The sequence below is a fragment of the Danio rerio genome, chromosome 6 (assembly GCF_052040795.2).
Source record: "Danio rerio strain M-AB ecotype USA chromosome 6, GRCz13ab, whole genome shotgun sequence".
Lineage (NCBI taxonomy): Eukaryota > Metazoa > Chordata > Actinopteri > Cypriniformes > Danionidae > Danio > Danio rerio.
The window spans coordinates 27,519,032-27,542,483 of record NC_141026.1 but is presented as its reverse complement, the minus strand read 5'-3'; the positions used below and the strand labels follow the sequence as shown (position 1 = coordinate 27,542,483).

The window sequence follows — 23,452 nt, the reverse complement described above, 5'->3', positions numbered from 1 at the left end:
CAGAGCTCTACGCCCATTATGTGTTTTTTTTGTTTTGTTTTTAATGCTGAGGTTGACCATAACTGAAAGTGGGGGTTTCATGGTCCTTTAAGGCTCTGGTAATCAGGTTTGGTAATCCTAATGTTTGGTATCATAAAAGTAAGATAGATCAGTTAATCCCGGATAGTAAAACGTGGGAATTGGTCCAAATCTGGACCAATTTGATTCAGATTCAGTTTTTGGAAAAACTTGGACCTGGAGAGGGTCTTATAATCTTCCTTGGAATGATTATGGCTGATGTGATACTGATGTTTCGACACAGTGTCAAGATCCCAAAGCACAAGTGTTTTGAAACGCTGCACCGAAGCATAATCTGAAACACCTATGTCACATGACTAAAGTGGTTCGAAACATCCAGGTCACATGACTTAAGTGATTAGAAACACCAAGGCCCAATCCCAATTCTACCCCTTAGCCATTCCCTTCAGCGTAAGTGTTTTACCGTCATGCTTGTTAAAAAAAAATGCTACATTTTGCTATCTATAATGCCTAATAATAACTCCTGGACAGCAGTCCCACAACATTCTGACACTCGAATCCCCTTTCAGGAAAGTCTAGTGGCTGAGAATGTGCTTTTTACAGTGTCTGCTGTAATGTTAATGTTGTTTTCTTGTGTTCACAATGATGAATATGGCCAAGGTGTAAATGCACAGTACAGTTACAATCTTATTCTATAAACTTTGAAGCCAAAAATATAGTTGGGATTAGGCCCAAGTCAGATGATGACCATAGCATTTCAAAAAATTAATAATTTCAGAAGCATTCGAAAGAAGTTCCATCTCATGTAGCAGACTGTGTGTGCACAGAGTAACTGTGCTGAAATGTGAAATGTGAAAGTTCGAATCCCAAGTGGTATAAATACTTTGAAATTATGACAATGTATTTTATTAATATAGATTTTTAATGACCAAAATAAGACATATTTATTCTCAGAGTGTTCATTCTGATGTCAGACAAATTTTAAAACAAAACATTACAAAACAGAGTATTTAAAAATCAAGGTCTTTAGCTGCATCACCCTGGACTCAAACTCATTGTCTCAGCATGCTAGCCAGTAACTCCCACCACTTCAATAAATCACTTTATAGCTCAATTATTCAACGTGGGGTACAATTCCTCAATTTGCATAACTGTAGAGATGGGTTTCGAAACGTATCAATGCTTCGACACATTTGCTTTAACGGAGGAGAGGTGATGCAATAGGACAATAACCTATAGCATAGAAGTAAATCAACAACAGAAGGGCTTCAACAGAAGTAAATACAGAGTGGCCCAGTCAAAGTCCTGACCTCAATTAAATTGAGATGCTGTGGCATAGCCTCAAGAGAGCAATTCACACAAAGACATCTTAAGAATATTGCTGAACTGAAACAGTTTTGTGCAGGTCTGATCTGCAACTACAGGTAAGAATTCTTAGTTGCGGTTATTGCTGACAAAAGAGAGAGTTATTAAACCCAAAGGTTCACATAATTTTCTTTCCTGGACTTTTAATGTTTTGAACGTGTTCAATAAAAATAAAAAAAAAACATGAAACATATCATATTTATCAGGTATTAGTTTAAGCAGGCCGTGTTTTTCTATTGTTGTAATTTAGATGAAGATCTGAACACATTTTCTGTGAAATTTAGGCTGAAATCCAAGTAATCCCAAAGCATTCACATTTTTTTTTTTCCTCCAACTGTACATGTGCTGTGTAAAGCTAGTACTAAATATTGGTTTCCCCACATAGGAGACTTTATTTATACAAGTGTTAAATTCAATAAATGTAACTAGTAGTCTTAAAAGAAAAATAATTTCAAAGTGAACAATTCACAATCCCACAAGCTGTAAAAATGACTTGTTCAACAAATTGTAAATACAAACTCTAAACTCACTCAAGCCACCGCTTAGGTCAACTACATAGATTAAACAAAATGTTGCAAATCTGAGCAGTCTGTATACTTTATTACAGCATTATTAGCCTTTGTTCCAGTTCTTCAGAATGGCCTCTGCTGCATCCAAAGTGCTTTCTTGCTATAATGAAAAAAATAAATTTGTCAAAATCATGCCATTAGCAAAGGTTTTTAATGTTATTTTTTGAAAATTATCTGCATCATCCAGACAGTTTTAAACAAAAAATATGAGGCAGCTAAATATAGTTTTTAGATTAAATAAAATAACTATAAATCTTTACCTTGATAAAACACAAGCGAATGTATTTCTCAAACTGCTTTACAGAATCTTTTCCCACAAAAGCTGATACAGGAATTGCAGCCAATTTCTAAATAAATGAATGAATAAATGGATATTTTACTGAAGTTTGTTATTGTTTGTTAATTGTTCCTAAAAATAAAAAAGGGCCTACCTTCTCTGTTATCATCCACTTGACAAACTTGTAGTCATATGGTTCATCATCTCCCATATGTGTCAGATCCTGATCTAGATTCAACCGTTAAGACAGAACAACACTAAGCAGATGAATCTTCCCCAGCCAATGTCACCTTTGCCTCTGTAAATAAAATTTCACTAACATACTGTACATCATTTTAAGGCACTTACTGAGCGCTGTGACATCTACTATCATGAAGTATCCTCCTTCAGGAACCACTGGAGTCATGCCATTCTGAGCAAAAATGGCAGCCATCCGGTCTCTTTTACCCTCCAGCTCTAAAGCCAGAGACGAGAAGTAGCAGTCTGGCTGACCCATCCGCTCATAGTCCCGAAGAAGTCCCCGGCCAACAGCCTCCTGTTGTGCAGAAACACAAGGTATAGAAAAGGTTGTAGTACACAACTACAGTACAACCATCAAATATCACTTATAGAACGTACCTGTAATGGTGTTGCACAGGAATGTAAACTGTTCTGCATGACAGTCTGTAAGTGTTTGATCAGGTGTTCAGGCCCGATGGACCAGCCCAACTGCAAACCAACAAAATTTTTATTTATTTATTTATTTATTTATTTATTTATTTATTTATTTATTTATTTATTTATTATTTATTTATTTATTTATTATGTTTTTATTGTTGCAAAATGCTATTTAAAAATAATTTGAAAATACTGTCATTTATTTCCCATCATACTGTTTCCATTGCTGAGGGAAATGATCTTAAAAAAAGGCTTTAAGCATTTATGCATAATTATGTGTCAAGATGCAAAACTAAAAAATACAATAGTTTATAATTTCAATAATATGAAGTAAAGATATAGTTCCCCTTCATGGGAACTTCAACTTGTCTCTTGAGAAAGACATAAGGGAGATGACTAGACAACCAATTATTCTAAAGAGTAAGAAAACAGGCCAATGAAATGCCAAATGAATTGGCAGAGCTCAGCTCCACAGGTGTCAGCGATTAGGTGTCTGTGAAGCGAGCATTTAGATTTTCGCTTCAGAGCATCATACTAGAGACTGAAGAGTACCTCTGCTAAGCTGATTTCGTCAAGAAAGCAGTATTCCTACCAGTGCGTGCGAAGACGTGTACATCAGTGGTCAACCTGGGCTCCTTTCCCATCCCCTGGATGTTTTGGTTGTAGATGAAAAAGCAGTTTTTAATAAAAGAGCAGATGCTAATAGAGCAACGTGGTCGAGCAACGCATCTTTTTTAAGACGTTGTTCCAACTGTGCTTTTCTGGATGCAGTGGTTCATATCTCCTGATGATGGGCAGTGGTTCAGCGTCACATACCTGGGGGTCCACCATGTTGATGCAGTGCTCATAGAGAGCTCATGCTCTCTCTATGAGGGCATGGCTGTTGCGCAGCTGAGATTGCGGCTTCCAACCTACCCCTGTTGCTCCCTGGATGCCATCTGGCTGTGCTCCACAAGGGCGGTTCTTCCCCAGACTTATGTGTAAACACCGCATGGTGGTTGACTATGCCCTCATGTCCTTCAAGTTGGGCACCTGTGCCCTGGAGAGGAAGATGGCCACACAGTGGTCTGAAAATGCCACCCTTAGGTCACCCTGACAGATATGTGTCATGCTGACCAGGTGCACTTTCTTGGCGCACCCATATCTCAAGCAGGCCTACTCTGCAACACTGTCAGGGGCTTTACCCAGGAATCCTCAGTAGTGAGAGATCAGCCATGCACGATGGAGCAGGGCATCTCTTGGTAGGCTCGGAAAACTACCGAAAGTACTTTTCCCGCAACTCCAAGATGCTTTGCCATCACAGCTCGTTACACTGGCTGGTAAACATGCCCTGCCACCACCCCAACCCTCCTGCAGGAAGTTGATGCTAAGGTAGCCATCAAGTCCGGTAATCAGACCTCAAAGCGAACCTGAGGCAGGCCTCTTGGAGAGGAGGAGAACCGTGCAAATGAATGTAGTAATCCGAATAAGAGAGGCTTTTCCTCCCTCCGGCTGTGGAAGACTAATTGCTGCCAGCATGGGATGTGCTGCCTTCCAGCTATCAGCTTTGGTGCACTTCGCCACAGGCTTTAAAGGCGCCAGAGGATGGAGTCCTTTCTCTTGCCTCTCCAGCCTCTTTGCGGGATCCTGGAAGGAAGGTAAGAGTCAATCTCTTATTCTCAGCTCTTCCTTGGGACACTAAACTTCTTAGGGTGAGCACTCTTCATCCCGAAGCTGCCCCTCCATGGGTACATCAGTGATCGTTCCAGTGATACTGCTAGTTTGGACTCTGTCAGCCTGGTTAGCATTGGTCAGCGCTAGTCAAACTCGGCTATGCATTTTAATTTGCTCTCGGCCTCCTGAGAACACAGGTGTGTTTTTAAGCGGCCATTCCAATGGCACCTGTCTCATGTGGCAAGATTCATATCCTCCTGGCGAAGGATACAATCAAGCCAGTCCCACCAGCAGAGATGGAGAGTGGGTCTACGCCCCACTTTATCATACTTAGAGAGCAGGGTACGATGACCAATCCTATCTGTGCGTTTTGATCTGTCATTTGTTCTGGATGCCGGTCAAGATGTTTATGCAGAAGTGCATTCCCCAGTGCGTTCATTCGTGAGATTGGTTGCAGCTATAGATCCGAAGGCTGTCACTCCGTGTCTCACTCTCTCCCTTCTTATACTGTTTTTTTCTGGTTTGTGGCAGGAGCAGAGCATGGCAGCAGGGCAGCTCTGCTGGTCGTGTTGGTATCTGTCAGGAGGGCGAGGATTCATTTTTGGTCAGCCAGTTGTGCCAAAAATTTAGAGCGACCTACTCTCAGCTATGTGGCAAGGTTCCTACTGCCCTTTAATTAACAGGTAGTAAACCTGCAATTGCTGCCTCCGATTCAGTAGAGAAGCCTAATGCCTGGCCCAGTAAGATGTCTGGTATACCCACCTTGGTCTACCCACATGTTGGGGTTCGGTGCCAGCTATGTGCGGTCCCTGTTGGTGACCCTATATGCTTGTTTCAGCCACAGAGTGTTAGTCCTTTTCAGGCAAACCTGTCTTCCCTACCCCTTATCCAGCTTATCATATGTAGCACTCTACCTCCATAGGCCTAGTCCATATGTTCTTACTGCCATTAAGTCTCCCCTTTTGTGTAGCAGGTGGCCTCTGCAGCGTCCTGCCCATTTGGGGACTGTCATGCTTTCCCAACCTACTGTCACAATTCTAAAATCCCTAGACTATATTAGCGGGGTAAAAGCATATTTACGACCCCCCATCTAAGTTATTACCATGTAATAGTAATTAAAAGGCCTAGGGGACATTGGAAGGTTCCGCCCTTGGTGATACTTGTGCGCTCACACTATGCTTGGCAAACTTAACATGAGGGGAGTGACATCAGGGGCAAGGTGTTTTCCATACACTCTCCCAGATGTCTTTCTCATGGCACACGTCAGAGTTCCCATGAAGAGGAACGTCTTGGTTACGAAAGTAACTCACTTTCCCTGAGATGTCTTTAAGGCCGCAGCATAGTATCCAACTGTTAGCAGAGTGATCGGCTCTTTAGCAAAAATCTAAATGCCTGTTTCACAGGTGCCAGCTGATATATTCTGTTAATGACTTAATCACCGGCGCGTGGAGCTGAGCTCTGCCCATTTATTTGGCACTCCATTGACCCGTTTTCTTACTCTTCAGAGTAATTTGTTGTCTAGCGATCTCATGTCTTTCTAAAGACACTCATCACTTTCCCTCAAGTGCTCCAAATCTTTTGAACCTTTCTTTAGCATTTATTCAATTGAACTCAAAAGAAGATATTTTGAATAATGTTGAAAAGATTGAAATCTATTGAATAAACATAAATCATACTGATTAAAAAAAAAAAACTCAAGTAGGTTTGGAAAAAGTGGAGGGATGGAAAATGATAACAGATTTGAGAGTAAACGAAGACTATACCTTTTCCTGCTAACTTTAAACAAAGTTGTTTTTTGGCTTTCAGTTTAAAGTCAAACAGACGTTTGAAAAGGCTGAATAAAGGTACTGTTTTGACTTTCCAACACCTCTGTGCTGCAGGAAACAGGGTTGTCAATGTATAATGACACTCGGATGACTTCTAACAACAACACACACAACAACAATGGAGGCTGTGAAAGAAGAACAGTTTAATATAAGGTAAACAAGCTTTTCCAGCCTTTCACAAAAGAAGAGCCACATGGCATGCCCCACCATGTTGTTTTTTTATTTGTCACGTATAGACACCAAAAGGAAAAATGTTTAGAACTTCATCAGACGTATTGCAAAAAGGTGGGTTTATCATCTTGTATGTAACTCTGAGTCTTTAAAATCTCTCTGCGAATGATAATACATCTATACCACCTCTGCTTCTTAACCATTCAGTTTATTCATGTGGCTGACTTGGTGTTGTTGTGCTGGATGTTTTCCTACTCTCTGACTAGTTTGAACTGTCTGTATTTGAATGGCATTAAATAAAGTGGGGTTCCAGAACACACCAACCAACTACGTAATCATCACAGACCAATAGTAGTTCAAATGTTTAGGAGCCAAAATAAACTTACTCAAAAAGTTTCAACCTACCAAAACAAACTCAAAATAAACTTTGTTTTGGTCGGTTATTGTTCTAAATGGCATATTTTCAGTTCTTTTCTATTTCATAATAAACTGAATAACATTAACAACATAAAAAAAAAACTTTGAACTGATATTAAAAACAATGGATAATTATTAAATATGTAAATGTTATCACTCTGACAGGAGTAAAAGAGCAAGAACTGGTGTGATATGGGACATCTAAGGGGGAACATAGAGAGTGGGGAACAGGAAGTGTTACAAATAATAAAGGATACGTCAAGTTTGGAGAATGGATCTGTCTATCTCGTTATTAATATGAATATTGCAAAGATTTTCCATATGAAACAGGAAAATCATGTGTCAGTTAATGCTAGAAAGAAGTGTCAAGCGGGGAGAGAGAAAGCAGCTATAGCTATCCCATATAAAGCAGCTATAGCTATCTCATATAAACAGCAGTAGCAACAACAACTTCTCCCAGAGCCCCGCTCTCCAAGAAAATCCAGCTGCGGCCCAGCACCACACGCCTCACCAGACTCCGGAGTCCGAGGCTCCAGCAAGAGGTCAACGTCTCACCCGTTCCTCCTCTTCCAGACCTCCCAGCCACTTAGTATCCCCTTCTCTGTCCACTTCCAGGCTGCACACAAACCAGTTATTCACCCCACAATCTCAGATCTAACAGTGTTGGATTAAGAAACCCTTCTCTTCTTTATCAAACAAAGCAAGACAGGCCAGTCCAGAAAAGGCCATTTCATTTATATCTTTGATCTTCCCTCCCCTACAAGTCCCTATCAAACCCTCTTTGCTTTTTCAACAGAAGATGTCAAAATTCCAATCCCCTTTCCTCTCTTTTCGTAGATGATGCTAACAATCCTGTAACACCATTCTGCTTCTAAAAGCACTTAAACGACATCCTCTGCCTCAATCAATCAAATTTTTCAATCAAAAGCCATTACAACCTCAAAGCTGCTCGACAAACCCCATATCAATCGGCACCCATCCACTGGTAGCCTGAGAAATCATACTACATTAGCCAATTCCTCCTCCCATCCTCCCTACTAACACTGAGCTTTATCCGTGCTCCCCTCTTTCAGCAAAGCACACTTTCAGCTTTATACCCTTCACTCTGCTTCTCTACTCCACGCAGACCTGACTCCAGCAGGAGTCATTTCCACCCTTGGACACCCTTTCACCATTTTACTCCCACTGCAAGAGCCTCCACCACCCCCTCCCTTTTCCTTCTCTTGCAGAATCCTGGCCCCCCCACAACTCCCGCAGGAGTGGTACCCCGAGCTTTGACTCCCGAAGGACAAATAAACCTCTCTTCCTTTCCACATTAAGTGCTCCTTTTTCTCATAGCATTAAGTCTATCCACCCATCCCCTTCCTTCCAGTGTTGAATGCTCTGTTTTCTTCAAAGCATTAAGTCTCTTCGCTCAGTCTTTCTCTAACTCCACGTCGAATGCTCAGCTTCCTTTAAGCGTTGAGTCTCTCTGCCTCTCCTTTTCTCTCCCTTTAGGCATTGATTCCCTTCACTACTTTACTTTGCTTCCAGCAATAAGCCCGGCTTTTATATCTTTTTTTCTGCATATGTCCTCACTCCACAGTTCTGACTCTCAAAGGAGCTATTCCAGAGCTTCGACTCCCGCAGGAGTCCTTGACCCTCGCTCCCTCTTGCAGGAGTCTCCACCGCCTCCTCCCTTTCCTGACTCCTGCAGGAGATTGGTCCTTCAGCTTTGACTCCCACAGGAGTGATACCTTGAGCTTCAACTCCTGCAGGAGTCAATCCCAGCCCAAGGAAGCCCTTGCCCAGACTCCCCTAGGAGTGTCTACTTTCGCTCCCACAGGAGCCCCTCTTACTCCAATCTTTCTCGATAATATATTCACCAGCCGGATATAGCGTTGATCTCCTTGTTCATTGGGGGTTCTTCAATATGCAGCTGCTGTCCCAAGCAAAAAGCATTTTACGGAGTTCTCGAGATCTACCTGAGCTCAAACTCCCTTCTTGCCCTGCAAACAGGAGAGAGCTCCGGGCTCGAGGATTAAAAGCATAGGTAAATTGACTAAACCAAATCCGCACCATAGATGGGCTCTTAATCAGTAGTACATACTCATAGCAATCCTTAACCTGCCAGTTGCCTTAACAGCAGAGAGTTTGCAAGATCTACCTGAGCTCAAACTCCTCTCTTGCCATGCAAACGGAAGGGAAAAATGAAACTAATGAACCTAATCAGAGGAGCCAGATAGAAAATACTCATTTACAAAAAAATGATGTCTGTTAGATTTAGAGGGTTTTGTATTTAAAAACTCTCCATATATATATATATATATATATATATATATATATATATATATATATATATATATATATATATATATATATATATATATATATATTGTTCTTAGCTATAAATAAATATATTAGCTAGTAAATAGAATAACTTTCTTTCAAATATGTCACTTTGGATAATTCTTTGGTTTTAACAAGGTAAATTTTCTTTTGTGCCAAAACCAGCTAAATCTAGTGCTTTTTTGCAAAAACATCTAAATCCACCCATTGGGACAAGACAGTGTAATTAGTTAAAAAAAAATCTGTAAAGATGCTATTAGAAATTATTTTACCAAACATAAAACACATTACACAAACTGCCTAAAAATAAAAATACATAAATCTGTCAAGTAAGTGGTGGTTCATTCTGCTGTGGTAACCACTGGTAAACCAGGGACTAAGCAGAAGGAAGATGAATTAATGAAATCTGTCAAGTAAGTGCATTAATGAATAACATTGTTAAATCTTGACATTAATTAAATCTTAACAAACTGTTGTCATTTCTGTTGTTTGGAATTTAGATTTAATGTGAGTAGAGCAATGTAAGCATTGCAAACTAAGATTGTTAAATTTAAATAATGTAGCGTAAAAAAGAAAAAAAAAATACATTGTGAAATATTAATAGCTGTTCATTGTCCATTAATAAAATAGTAATACGATTTATTGAAGTAATATAAGGTATAGTTTAAGACATAATATGTATCCGTTAAAAATAGCTTACATTAGAAAATAAAACACAAAGTAGTCATACTGTGCAAAAACAGGATGTCTCTCAGACACTTTTAAAAGCTGTCAATGACTCCGTTACACCAAACTCAAGGTCTTATTCTCGTTTTCGTCTATTGTTTATCCTTATAGCATCCATGCCGGATAAAAGGACGACATCTTAACTTTGTCTTTGGAAATTGAGGTGCCGTTTTATATATAATAAATCATGCTCAATCAAAGTAGCGTCACTGCAAAGAAAATGGTATGAAAGCATTTTACACTTCCCACTGTACAGTGTGTTTTCTTTTTCTTATAAAGCACAGAGTTTTGATGTAAGGGACATTTTCATTTGCCATTCACTGACAACCGGACAGGCTCATGCAATTCATCAAACTCCAGTAAAAGTGTCAGAGGGTTGAAAGAGTGTGTTTTTGTCAAGTCCACTAAACTGTATGAGACACACTGGGTTTTTAGTTGTCACTTGAATAACACCAGTGAATCAGCAGTCTGTGTGGAAACAGGAAGATCATTCCACTAGTTAAAAAATTGAGTAAAAGGTTTTTGTGAGTGATTTATAGCCTCTCTGTGATGGTACCACAAGGAGGCACTTACTCACCATTTGGAGGCTCCTGGATGGGATGTAGACCTTTAGGATCAAGTGGAGGTGAGAAGGTAAAGGCCAGTAGCTGTTCCGTAAACAAGCATTAGTGATTTGAACTTCCTCCAAGCTTCGACCAGTAACCAATGCAGCGAGATAAACAGAGGTGTTACATGGGCTCTCTTGGGCTCATTAAAGACCAGACGAACTGCAGCATTCTGGATCATCTGTAGAGGATAAAGGGTGCAAGACAGGAGTCCAGCTATAAGGGCATTGCAATAGTCCAGCCTTGAGATGACAAAGGCTTCGGCTAAAAGTTGCGTAGCATGATCTGTCAGAAAAGATCTGATTGCCAATAAATGGACAGGGAAAGACTAGTCTGTAATTTTCAACTTTTGAGGTTTAACTCTTAAGGGCGTACTCACACTATGTACAGTTGCCTTAAACCGGGCCAAAGCACATCTCCGGGCCAAAGTTGTCTCACCCGAAGGCCCGCACTCACATTACATTCGGGCCTAGGCAAGCTTGCGTCATTGATGATTAGCTGGTCAGAAGCTCTCTTGTTAAGCACAATGGAGATTTCTTTAGCTATGTCGTTTGACATGCAGTGACACGAAGTCAAATATTTTGCTAAACAGATCAGCTGCTTTTGACGTTCAATAACAATCATAAAGCCCTCGTGCTGCAGAAATTAGGTTTGCTGAAGGTGCGCAGCTTTCGTGCCTAGTGAGGGGTTTGCGTCTTTAATAACCTAAGACAGTTTGCGTTCATTGAACAGTAAGAATGATTAATAAATCCATATGAGTCCCTTAAAAGTCACGTCTCGCTTTCAGTTTTGGGCTCAGGCACGTTTTGCACTCACACACAAACGTAACTCCAATGAACCACGCTCATGTACACCTCTTCCAACTGGGCCAGGGCCAGCCAAGTGAACCGTGCCTGAGCCCGATTCAGTGCACTCACACTTCTCAAACGATCCGGGAAACAGGTCTGGGCACGGTTCGGATAGCATAGTGTGAGCACACCCTAAAAGTGGTTGGAAATGTCCTGTTGTGGAGTGAAGTGTTAATATTGTGTGTTAGAGCCAGTATCATGGCCGGGGACATGTCTTGCAGGATGTGTATGGGAATTGGGTCCAAAGGGCAGGTTGTGGATGGGCAGAGAGGACATGTTTGGATACTTCATCCTCTGTTTGGAAAGAAAGGAGGAGAGTGAAGTTTCTTCATAAGGCATTGTTTGATGGAGATTTGAGATGGATGTGGAGGGAAACAGATTGCTAATTTGAGTGCTTTTGTGCAAATCATCAGCTGATAAGAAGGTGGCAGAAAAGGACAAAGCGGGGAATTTAACAGCCTGAACAGTTTGCAGGTGTCTGAAGAGCTGTTGATTTTTTTATGGTAGTATAGGGTTTGGCAGAATGAAGTTAGTAGGCAAATATTGCAAGCTGGGCTTGATAGTTGCTTAGGTCTGTGGGGGGGTAGCATGCTCTCTCTATTGCTATGAGGGCCAGGGGTTAGAAGGAAAAGAGCGCATTGGCCTGGTGGAGAAAGGAAAGATCTCATCTAGGCAAGATGTTAAAGTTAGAGAAGAGAGAGAATGTAAAAGTGGAGGAGAAGCGTGTGGAGGACAGAGAACGCAGATTGCATCTAAAAGAGAATGGTTGGGAGAGTGGCGTGTGGTTGTGTAAATCGATTGTAATGCTGAAATGGTCTGAAGTGGGCAACTGACTGATAAGATCAAGTTTAGTGCCAGTTTTATGTGTGCTCGTGGTGATAAGTTGGTTGAGGTTGAATAATATAACGAGAGAATAAATATCTGTAACATAAGGTTCGTTTAAGTGGATAGTCCCAGTCCTTCAGTAAATGCACCCAACTGACCAGGAGGACAGTAATTGACCAGAATATGAAATTAGCCAAAGTGATAGAGACTCCATGCTATTCAAATCCAGAATTATTAGTAAAGTCCGAATAATTAGAGTATTTTCCAGATGGGCAGGGAGTGAGTGTGGGTGAATGCAATGCATTTAGAGAAAGCAGCTAGAGTGACAGTGTGGGGACGAATTCAGGTCTCAGTCAAAACCAGTATGTAACGATTGTGATTCAAATAATGGAATGCTTTGTTGACAGCTTACTGACAATTCCACACCCTAATGTTAACAGATGAAGGTGTGTATGATGAAAATAGGGTGTAAATTGCTCATGTTGCAATGCCGTCTACATGTTGTGTGGGCTTGAACTGACTGGAATGTACTGCACACAAATTGTGTAAAGAGTAAATAAAGAAGCCTACTGTAGTGGAGTGGAGTAGCTCCAGGCTTGGTGGAGTCTGGAGCAAATAGGTGTCATAAAACCTATTAAAGAGCCAACAGACTGGTGTGCGGGGATGGGTAGTGCCAAAACTCAATGGAAAAGTGAGAATATATTATGATCTGACTTACTTGACTGAGTGTGTATGTATGTTGGGAAAGACATTTACTTCCAGCAGTAGACAAAACAGTCATGAAGCTGGCAGGGGCTACTGCCTTCACAAAACTGGATGCAACAGCAGGATTGTGGGTGGTGTTCATCTCACCATTTAAAAGTTACTGTTGTTAACGATTGTTTTTTGGAATTCCTCATCACCAGAATATTTCTAGAAATGTCTGAGCCTGATGCTTTCAGAATTGGAGGGCACACTATGCAATGCAGACTACTACCTCATCTTTCGAACAACATGATTAAATGATTTATAGAGTGCTAGAGGAACTCCAGAAAGAGGAGCTGACTCGTTACAATGAAACATGATAGTTTGCTAAAATGTGATGTTTCTAGGCTATGTGGTGACAACACAAAGTATAGATGGTTTTGATATTTTCCCATAAAAGATCAAAGCCATAACTGAAATGCTCACAACAAAACATGTGACTAATTTGTGGATATGGTAAAATTTTTACGGAAGTTTTCACCATGTTTGCAGAATTGAAGGAACCATTACAAGATCTAATTAAAACAGACATGGAATTGGCATAAGGTAGCACACAAATGAAAACTTTTATAGTTGTGCAGAGTGTTAAGTTTAACCCACAGTTTTGGCTCAATACTGTTTAAACAGAGAAACAAAAGTTGCAGCAGATGCTTCGACTTCAGCAGAAGTCCTATCACAGACAAACAATTGGAGAATGTTGACATGTTGCATTCATGTCAAGAAGAATGTCACATGCAGAACAACAATATTATCAAGAAAGAGGTATTCACTCTGATATGGGCGTGTGAGCAATTTCAGACATACTTCGTTGGAATGGAATTACTTATCCAAATTGATCATTTACCTCTAATTTTTTACTAGGTTGTAGAGCTCCGGATTTTTTTTTTTGCCTCCTTTCATTTTCAGATTCAAACTAAGATTACTCAGGGTTCTGTACAGAATCAAACATGTTCTGAGAAAGAAAAAAAAACTGATAACATTGGATGCGTTATCAATGACACTTATACAGCTCCTACTGGTGAAAACTAAAAAGGGAAGGGGAAGTATGTGCATTCATCAGTCAAATAGTAAAAATATGCCTGCAACTGAACAGACTTGCACAGATAAAATTTGCACAAGAAAATGATGAGACCTGTAGCAGACTGAGAAGATTGGTACAGTGCACTTTCACCACCGTTGTAGTTATACAGGCAATACCATCAGAATTTATTGATTGGAGGACTATTGGTAAAAGCTGGGGGTCACAAAGTATGTGGTACCCAAAGCAAACCAAAGAAAAGGGTGAGCAGTTTCATGAAGTGCTTTGCAAGAGCCACTGATGGCAACAGAGCTTCCAAATAGGCAGAGAGTTGAAGGAGAGGCATGTATAGAAGTAGTAGATTACTTCTCACAATATATATAAATGGCTGACCTGTCTTCAACCACCACAGCTTCAGTGACAGTGAAACTAATATTTGTAAGACATGGAGTGCCAGAGACACAGTTCTTTGCTGAAGAATATGGAGAGTTTGCGATTGACAATGATTTCACACATTATCTCCAGACAGTTAAATCAATCCTTAAAAAGGGGGAGGATACTCATTAGGCACTTATGGTGTATAGAGTTACCCTCCTGGCACATTGATCTTTGCCAGCACAACTGTTTATGGAACAAAATATAAGAACACCATTAACAGTCAGTCAGTAGAAACTAAAATCAAAGCCAGGTCTAAAGACTTTCAGAAATTTTTTTTAGGATTAAAACAGAAACACGTACACTGGTCTAAAAAAGCACACAAAAAGTGAGGTCTGGTTAGAAACAATGGATAAATAATTGTTTAAAGCAGAGCAGAAACACTGAAATCGTATCATGTCGACTTTACATCAAGAACAGTGAGAAGAAACCGATCACATATCAGAGATAGTCCACGTTTGCCTACCTTCAGAAGGTCTGGGTGAATGGTTTAAACACCATACAGTATGGACTTGTGAGTGAGCATTCTAGTAGTATAGGGTGGTCTCACAGTGCAAAATAATCATTGGGCAGTTTGAGGACCCAGACAGTCTACCCTGATCACTGAAAGTTGTAGATTACTAAACAATGAATGAAGAAAATAGAGAAATGTTAAGAGTTTGTCCACCTTGTTAGTAATATGAGCAAGCACGGTTGAGATGACTCCATACATATTACATACATAGTAGCTAAATATTGTGTGCTGACTGCAAAATGTATAAGGAATTTACATTGAGTAGTTCTTTGCGTGGCACACCTGTAATTACCCAGAGTATTCCGTGGTAATTTTCCAAGGTTTAGACTTGGTAGTAAAAACAAGAGGTGCTCTTGGCAGCACAATATTTCACTGAACTATCATCAGTTACGGAATGTGACATCTCCTCATTCCTCACATTTTTGCATTATCATGTGGACAGAGATTTTTTAAAGAACAAAAGTGGGTTTATAAACTCAGTTTATAAAAATAAATATTTTTAATACATGTGAACATGGCCTGAGTAATCATGGTTACAACTAATATTTGAGTGTGGCACAGTTATTTAGAACTGTGACCAAAACTGACAGGAACTTCATTAATATTTTATTGTACAGATTCCAATCAATCAGAATAAGGAATTTCAACTGACCATGTCGAAAACAAATTTCTTGTACATCTTCTAGCCATTAAGAATGAAGAATTTTAACAGATTATGTTATAAGCACAAACATACATCTTATAAAGTTGTTTAAAATCATGGGTATGCTGATTATTGACTGATGTTATTTTATAGGAATTTAGCTTTAAAACAAATGAAATAAAAGAAATGATAAAAGAAAAACTTATTGGTTAACAAATGTGTACCCCAAAGTAAGCACATGTAATTGTATTTCCAATGTAAAGCTTTAATTTATAGCTAAAAAATAATTTCTCTTACAGAAAAAAACAAATGTGATTTTTACTTCCTATACTGGCCATGGTGCCTTGTAAGACTGCAGGATAATAGGTGTAATGATAATCATTAATATTTTGCTCAAAATTGATCCATGACTAAAACTCACATTTTTTCTGTCAGATTAATTTAACTTGTATTTTTAACAACAAAAACAACATTTCAAGAGCTGATGATTGATTATAAATGTGTTTATCATGCTGTCCTGGGAGAGAGCCCTGTGATTTCTTTGATCCTTTGTTTAGAGCTGATGGCAGATTATATTTGCTTTGTAGAGATATACTACTTATTAAGAGCTCGACTATAGTGCAAATTTAGAATGATCAATTTACTTATGACACATGTTTTTGGACTGGAAGGAAACTGGAGAACCCAGCGGAAAGCTATGTGAGCACGAGAAGAACATAAACTCTATACAGAAACGACAGGTGCCCTGTTAAGGATTTGAACCAGTGACATTCTTGCTGTGAGGCAACAATGCTAACCACTGGGCTGCCCTATAAAGGGAAAAATGAAGGAGCAGTGGATTCTTCAAAGCGAAGATAACTGAAGTGAGAAACTAATTATTATTTATATACAGTTAAGAATCATGCATTAGGACCAGCCATGTTGAATCATAATCGTGTGCTCCTCTCAAAATTAGTTTATAAATAAACTGAAAAGTTATTTTATGTAAATATTTCCTTTTTTACAGTTAATTCCAGTAATAAGTCAAAACAAATGTTAAAAACGAAATGAAATAAAACTTCTATATAAAAACTAAATAATTAAGTTAAGAATGCACACATCCTACTATTTTTGTACAGTACTGTTTATTTATTTAGGTGAGTTATTCCTATTCCAGGTTTGAGATAAAGACAACTACAGAAGATGATGTCCAAATACCTTCCATCCAGTCATACTGAATGTTTTCCCTGCACTGCCGATAGTGATGGTTCTGTCCCACATTCCAGGAAGAGTTGCTGTCCAGAAAGAATAGATCAGAATCATCACATTTATATAATATGTAATCCAAATATGTAATTGACACAAAACATTAAGATGCACAACTGGAGAAATATCACATACCTATCTTTACATGCTCATGACCTTTATAAATGAGCCATTCATAAACCTCATCACTGAAGCACAGAGTGTCATGTTTGATGCAGAGATCTGCAATAGCTTTCAACTCGCTCCCACTGAATACCTAAAAATTGAGTTGTGGATTAACAGCTATTTCACATTTATACATGTGGCAGATACTTTTATCCATAGAGACATATTAATTAATAATTGAAGGTACATGTTTTATCTGTTCTTGCTTGTTAGAGCCAATTTCTACTATTTGAGCTACAAGACATGCCATTTATGTGACCTTACTTTTCCAATAGGGTTATTAGGAGTGTTGATGATGATAGCTTTGGTTTTGGGATTGAATTTGCTAGCAAGTTCTTCCTGGTCCAGAACCCAGTCAGCACTACTTATACCAGTTGTTGCTGTCGACTTCTGCAAAACAGGGCAATCAAGTGTTATGGTTTATGTAAATATGCAAACCACTGTTATTTTTATTATAGAGAAGGCTTGCCTACCAATCGCAAAGGTATTAAAACAGGTTTGGCCCCTGCCATTTTCACCATATGTATATAGCAGTCAAAAAAAGGTTCTATGATAACAACCTGAAAGGGAGAAAACAAGGAATTGAGAATACATAAGTGCAATTATATGTTAAAACATTGATAAATAAGTGCTAAATGTTTCACCTCATCTCCCTCCTCAACTAGAGCCTGCATAGTGCTGAACAAAGATCCATATGCACCTACTGTGACCAAGATTTCTTTAAAAGGGTCAAGCTGACGATCACAGACTTTTCCATACACTCTTGACAGAGCATTAACCAATGTCGGGTGGCCCTGAAAACCAACAAATAATACAAATGGCAAGATATTTTAATTTGTATTCTATAAATCGTAAATACTATTGAATTTCATGCTAATAGCACTTTCATTAGATACTAATGTATTATACATCAAGTACTAGCACAATGCTTAATACATGTTATAAAAAATAAGGCAATGAATGTTTATTACATTATATGTTTAGTTACTATAGTGTTTCTTTAGACAACTTTAGTCTTTTGTAAAATGACAACTTATTCATGAGATACAGTGCAAGTTCTTATTAACTAGATTATAGTACTCATTCCAATATTTGTATTTTTGCACAGTGTGCTAATAATATGCTGAATATGAATACACGAGAGAGACAAAAAATCTGGCAACACTTTAAAATAATTGTCCATTAGTTCATGTTAATCAATGCATTCACTAACATTAACAATTATCGATACACTTAGTGCATTATAAGTGCTTGAAACAACAAAGTTGAGAACAAAGTTGTTAGTTACATGCTAATTCAGTGAAACTCACAACCTCACAAACATTCATCATTCATTTTCTCTTTGGCTTTGTCCCCTTTTTTTTAATCCGGGGTCACCACAGCGGAATGAACCGTCAACTTATCCAGCACATGTTTTACGCAACGGATGCACTTCCAGCTGCAACCCATCTCTGGGAAAAACCTTAAACACAAATTTATATTTTAATAATGTATTTGTAAATATAGTGCTATGATTAAAAATGCTGTAGAAGATTGTTCACTCTCAGTTCATGTTCGTAAACATATAATTTCATTGTAACCAATTCAGTTCTGACATGTATTATTTCCAATAGTGATGAGTTTCTTTTAAAATATTACTAGAAAGCATTCATTAAGGCCTAAATGCTAGATACATATTACTTAGATAGTGCCTGTTAATATGCGCTAATAGATATTCATTAAGTACTTGTACTTATTTATTAGACACTAGAATCATTTGTGATTATTACCAGTAACAATTTATATCTTACCAGTTAGTTCTGCTTTTGTAAAATTATAATATGATTAGTTTGAATGTTCACAGCCAAGTTCAATTAAATGTTATTAGTAAATTGACAAATCGTCACGTTAGAATTTTAAGGTTCTATCTGACATTTTTGTCAAAATTGAGTTATTGACATATTCTTATTAAATGACAACTTATTTACATCATGGGATTTATTTATTTTTTTTACAAGTTCTTTACATTTTAAGACTTTTTATTAAAAAAAAAATGTTACACATGCTATCGAATGTAAAAATTTTGAAGCTCAATATCTCAAAATCATTCAGAATGCAGATAGAACCTTATAATTCCAAGGTGACAAAATCTTAATAATAACATTCCTTCATTTAATCACTCATTCACTTTCATCCGCTTTTCAAGGGGCCAGGTCACAGGGGCAAGAGTCTTAGGTGGGAAACCGCGACTTCCCTCCCACTAGACACTTCCTCCAGGGGGATCTCAAGGCGTTCCCAGGCCAACTGAGAGAAAAAGTTCCTGCAGCGTGTCCTGGGTTCTTCCCCAAGGTCTCCTTCCGGTGGGACATGCCTGGAACACCTCCCTAGGTAGGCGTCCAGGAAGCATCCGAAAAAGATGCCCGAGCCACCTCAGCTGACTTCCCTCAATGTGGAGGAGCAGTGGCTCAACTCCGAGCTCCTCCCGGGTGACAGAACTTCTCACCCTATCTATAAGGGTGTGCTCTGCCACCCTGCAAAGGAAACTCATTTTGGCCGCTTCAATCTGAGATCTTGTCCTCTTGGTTATGACCCAAAGCTCATGACCATAGGTGAGAGTAGGAAGGTGGATTGACCGGTAAATGGAGAGCTTTGCCTTTCAGCTGAGCTCCTTCTTTACCACAACAAACCGATACATTGACCTATTACTACTGCCACTGCACCAATCCACCAGTTAATCTCACATTCCATCCTTCTCTCACTCATGAACAAAACCCTAAGATACTTAAATTCCTCCACCTGGGGTAAGGACTTTTCTCCAACCTGTAGTAGGCAAACTGAAAATATGGTGACACTTTAATTTGATGGTCCATTTGAGTATTAGTAGACTGTCTGCTTAATACCTGTTGATACTGCTGCTAAACAGACTATAAGAAACTTTGCAAGAACATGTCAACTGACACTGACTAACAATAGCCCCATCCCTAACCTAACAGTCTACTTATAATCTAATGAGAATTAGTTGGCATGTAGATGCAATGTAACTTAAATTCAACAAACGGACCATCAAAATAAAGTGTGATTGGAAATGTTAATAGTAACATTATAATTAATAGTAGTATCTAATAAACTTGTACTGGTATCTTTTAAATTGATACTAGCTATTCAATAAGTGCAAGTATCTAATTAATAAAAACTAATATGTATTTACTACTAGTATAATATATACTCTTTTCTTACAGTTATAAACTGGAATCTATTATTTAAAATCTGAGTACCTATAAGTGAGCTCTTACATACATTCTGTGAGCATAATTTAGCTAGAACTACTCCTGTATTTTACACTACAATAAGTACTAACATTTATAGAAAACACTAGTCAGTAAATATGTAACAAGTACCTAATAGTATCTAAAAAACTACTGCACAAAAGAGATAGTTATGGTGTATAGACAGGACATACAAAGCTGCGTGTGTACTGGTTCAGCCGGTCTACCATTGCAGCTTGAGCAAGTCCCTCTTTCACGTATGAAGGAGGAGGAATATCTGGGTAACCCCGTCCAAGATTGACAATGGTAGGGTCTGTTGCCACTGATGTAAAGCTCACCCTGAGTAACACAAGAGACATTAACAAAGCATTTAACACATGTACAGTATGTAAGAAAATTATTGCAAAAAAATCTCTATGCTTACCATACATTCTTATCCAGACCTTCTATCCTCTTAGCATTTTTGTGTTTTGTGGATGACATGTTACAGCTACTAAAATAAAAGAACAAAATAAATAAATGACAAGAGAAATCACAATTCAGCAAAACAAACTCTCTTGGGAGGAGAAATGTCTAAAGCTATTAATCTGTAATGTGTGAGACAGAACTGAAAATGCAATAAAGACTAATAGGATTCATATATATATCGTTCACTGTGGTCATAGACAAGATTGTTTTCATTATATTCAGTCTGCTCTGTTTTTCCATGTCATTGTGACTGCGTGTGCAGTGTAAATGCATAGGCTACATTGGAGGAACTTTTTAACCTGGTCATCAAATACATCTAATACAGTTACATAACTGTAATTGACCATCAAGATCTTCAGTAAACACAGGCCAAAAAAAAAAAAAAAAACAGACCAAAATTTATAATCATATGCAAGTAGACTAAATATGTCACTCATTGATTGAGTTCCAAGGTTTATTTTCCGGGATTCCGCTCCTGTCTTGTTTAGACATATTTACAATGCAAGTTCAAATGATAACACGATAGTAAAAGCAAACCATACAAATGGGCTCTGTGCCATTTGCCCTGCAACATATTCAGTTTAGAATGGTACAGTGGTTTTTTGTTTGTTTTGTTTTTAAACTAGAAAAACAACAGCATTGAGAGGCCGAATCTGTCAACTGGAGAACATAATTTACTGAAAATGTTTGATAATCTTTGCTTTAATCACACAAACAAAATCTAAAAAAATCATTAAAAAAAAAAAAAAACTACATGCTGACATAAATGATATCTAACAACTATGAATTTGTGCACAAAAGCTAGCTTTTAATTAGCTAAAGATGGTTGTTTATGTATGAAAGATATTTAATAAAATAATGATCAACATTTTCACATAGCTTACATATTACTTTTGATGAGCTGTCTATCTGACAAATTGATATGACAAAAAAAAGTGATTTAGCATATACAGTTTTGTTGTTGTTGTTGCTGTTTTTTATGTTAGTTTGAAATTAAACTAAATCAAAATTTTTACTGGATTTTGCATCACCATATTCTGTAAATGCAATTGACATTTGGATTTTAAATTGAAATTGTCTTTCCCAATTTGGTATCACCTCTCAAACCAAAGTAACACTCTTGTGCCCACCCCTAGAAAACAGGACACTAAACACAGCCAAAACACTTACATCAAGCAAGCTGTCCTCTTCTGATGTTTAAATGCTTCTCCTGAAACTAACTGGTTGGTTTTCACTGATTATATATGTCTTGTAGCTGGCTATTGGACACACCTTGCTATTTCTGTTCACAAGCAATAGAAACACCTCCACACAAGAACAAATTATGTGAAAAATGCGGGAAAACCATTAAACTAAACACAGCCAAAATAAATCAAAACATTTACATGCAGCTGTCCTCTTCTGATATTTCAATGCTTCTTTAAATAAAACCAAATGTTTTGAAACAAACAGCAAATTGTAAGAAAAATTGCAAAAAAAGCCTATACTACTACACAAATTTCATTTTAAATTTGTTAATGTTATCAGATTACGTACAAATTAAAAAAGTATATATTATTGTGCACATAATACAACAGTAAATATCAAATTCATATTATTATCACCATTATTATTATTGTTATAATATAATAATATTATTAGCTTTAGACATGAGGCCAGAGAATGGCCTAAACTACTATCGTTGCACTCCCTCGCATTAATACAGCTTCTGCGGGAGAACACGTTGCCTCCATACTGACCTACTACACCGCTGAAGCCGCAGAAATGCTCCGCTGAGCTACACCCTGCAGCAGTGACGCTCTGCCTGAGCTTATGTACAGTATCATTCATCCATACCACTGCTAACACACCCCCAGCAACACCAAAGCAGTTAAAACGCTTCTGCAGAAGCATATTTTTTTACATTTTACTATTGACTTCCATCGCACCTCTGCAAAACAGAGACGCTCAGCCGAGCTTCATTCCCCTCTGCACCACTGCCGCAGCAGTTACGCTCTGCCTAAGCTCATGTCCACTTCCAAAATTTTTCTACTAATACTAATTCAGCTGTCAAAGTGGTTAAAACACCTCTGTGGACACATAGTTATCCTTCAATAATTCCATGATACTGATTTTCACCGCATGTCTGCAGCAGCAAAGACACTCTGCAGAACTTAATAGCTTCATTTCACCACTGCCATAGTAAGCCTCTCTTACAGAGCTCAACCATATATGCTTCAAATCATTACATTTATCTCACTCTCCTGCCCGGTCCTTTTAATTAATACTGCCCCGGGAGCACACATAGTTGTACATATTCCATCTGCCAATACATCACTTCAGTAGCAACGACCACTCTTATTTCACCATTTACTCCCGCAGTAGTCTCATTTTGCTCCTACAAGCCTTTCTAGTACCACCTTTTTAACATTTTATACCCAGCAGCTGGGTATTGCATTAATTTTCATTGCCTTTTGGGGGGTTCTTCAAATATGCGGCTGCTGTCCCAAGCAGAGCATTTTGGGGAGTTCTCGAGATCTACCTAAGCTCAAAGCTCTCCTCTCGCCCTGCGAACGGGAGGAAACCCAGGGCTCAAGGACCTTTTGGGCTCAGGGTTCTCTCCTGGTATAGCATGCCAAACTTGCTTATAATCAATCATAAGCTAAGTGTGAACTCTTGAAGTGAAGTTTATTTATAAACTAATTTCGAGA

The 23,452-nt window shown here is 38.5% G+C and overlaps 3 protein-coding genes across 6 annotated transcripts in view; all 3 read right to left on the bottom strand.

The window, feature by feature from the left end:
* LOC147836356 (uncharacterized) overlaps window positions 1–23,452 on the bottom strand; it is a 702,935-nt gene that overhangs the window by 467,744 nt on the left and 211,739 nt on the right. The window lies entirely within an intron of this gene.
* Window positions 1–23,452, bottom strand: part of kyat3.2 (kynurenine aminotransferase 3, tandem duplicate 2) — an 808,585-nt gene that overhangs the window by 758,675 nt on the left and 26,458 nt on the right. The window lies entirely within an intron of this gene.
* On the bottom strand, window positions 909–21,974 carry LOC103911233 (kynurenine--oxoglutarate transaminase 3). 3 transcript variants are annotated; one of them, XR_015493679.1, is made up of 14 exons: window positions 21,933–21,974; window positions 20,719–20,787; window positions 20,489–20,633; window positions 17,694–17,843; window positions 17,523–17,609; window positions 17,314–17,439; window positions 17,020–17,140; window positions 16,837–16,913; window positions 10,585–10,793; window positions 2,848–2,937; window positions 2,578–2,764; window positions 2,384–2,457; window positions 2,213–2,299; window positions 909–2,052 (listed from the first exon to the last, which is right to left on the bottom strand). XR_015493679.1 is itself a non-coding variant. In XM_087257211.1 (14 exons), the coding sequence occupies exons 4-14, from the start codon at window positions 18,371–18,373 to the stop codon at window positions 1,996–1,998; spliced, it is 1,062 nt and encodes a 353-aa protein (XP_087113337.1). In that variant the 5' UTR covers window positions 18,374–18,511; window positions 20,489–20,633; window positions 20,719–20,787; window positions 21,933–21,974; the 3' UTR covers window positions 909–1,995. The 3 variants fall into 3 exon arrangements, 2 of the variants coding, with proteins under 2 accessions (XP_087113337.1, XP_087113336.1); XM_087257211.1 differs by lacking the exon at window positions 10,585–10,793 and adding an exon at window positions 18,368–18,511; XM_087257210.1 differs by lacking the exon at window positions 10,585–10,793.

What these genes read in the sequence shown, in the direction of transcription:
- LOC103911233 (XM_087257210.1), bottom strand. Translation starts at nt 20,777, where the DNA reads ATGTCATCCACAAAACACAAAAATGCTAAGAGGATAGAAGGTCTGGAT. An exon ending in TCATGAGCATGTAAAGATAG is followed by an intron (nt 16,914 to 17,019) that starts GTATGTGATATT and finishes CTTTCTGGACAG; the next exon opens with CAACTCTTCCTGGAATGTGG. An exon ending in CCTGTGCAACACCATTACAG is followed by an intron (nt 2,765 to 2,847) that starts GTACGTTCTATA and finishes TCTGCACAACAG; the next exon opens with GAGGCTGTTGGCCGGGGACT.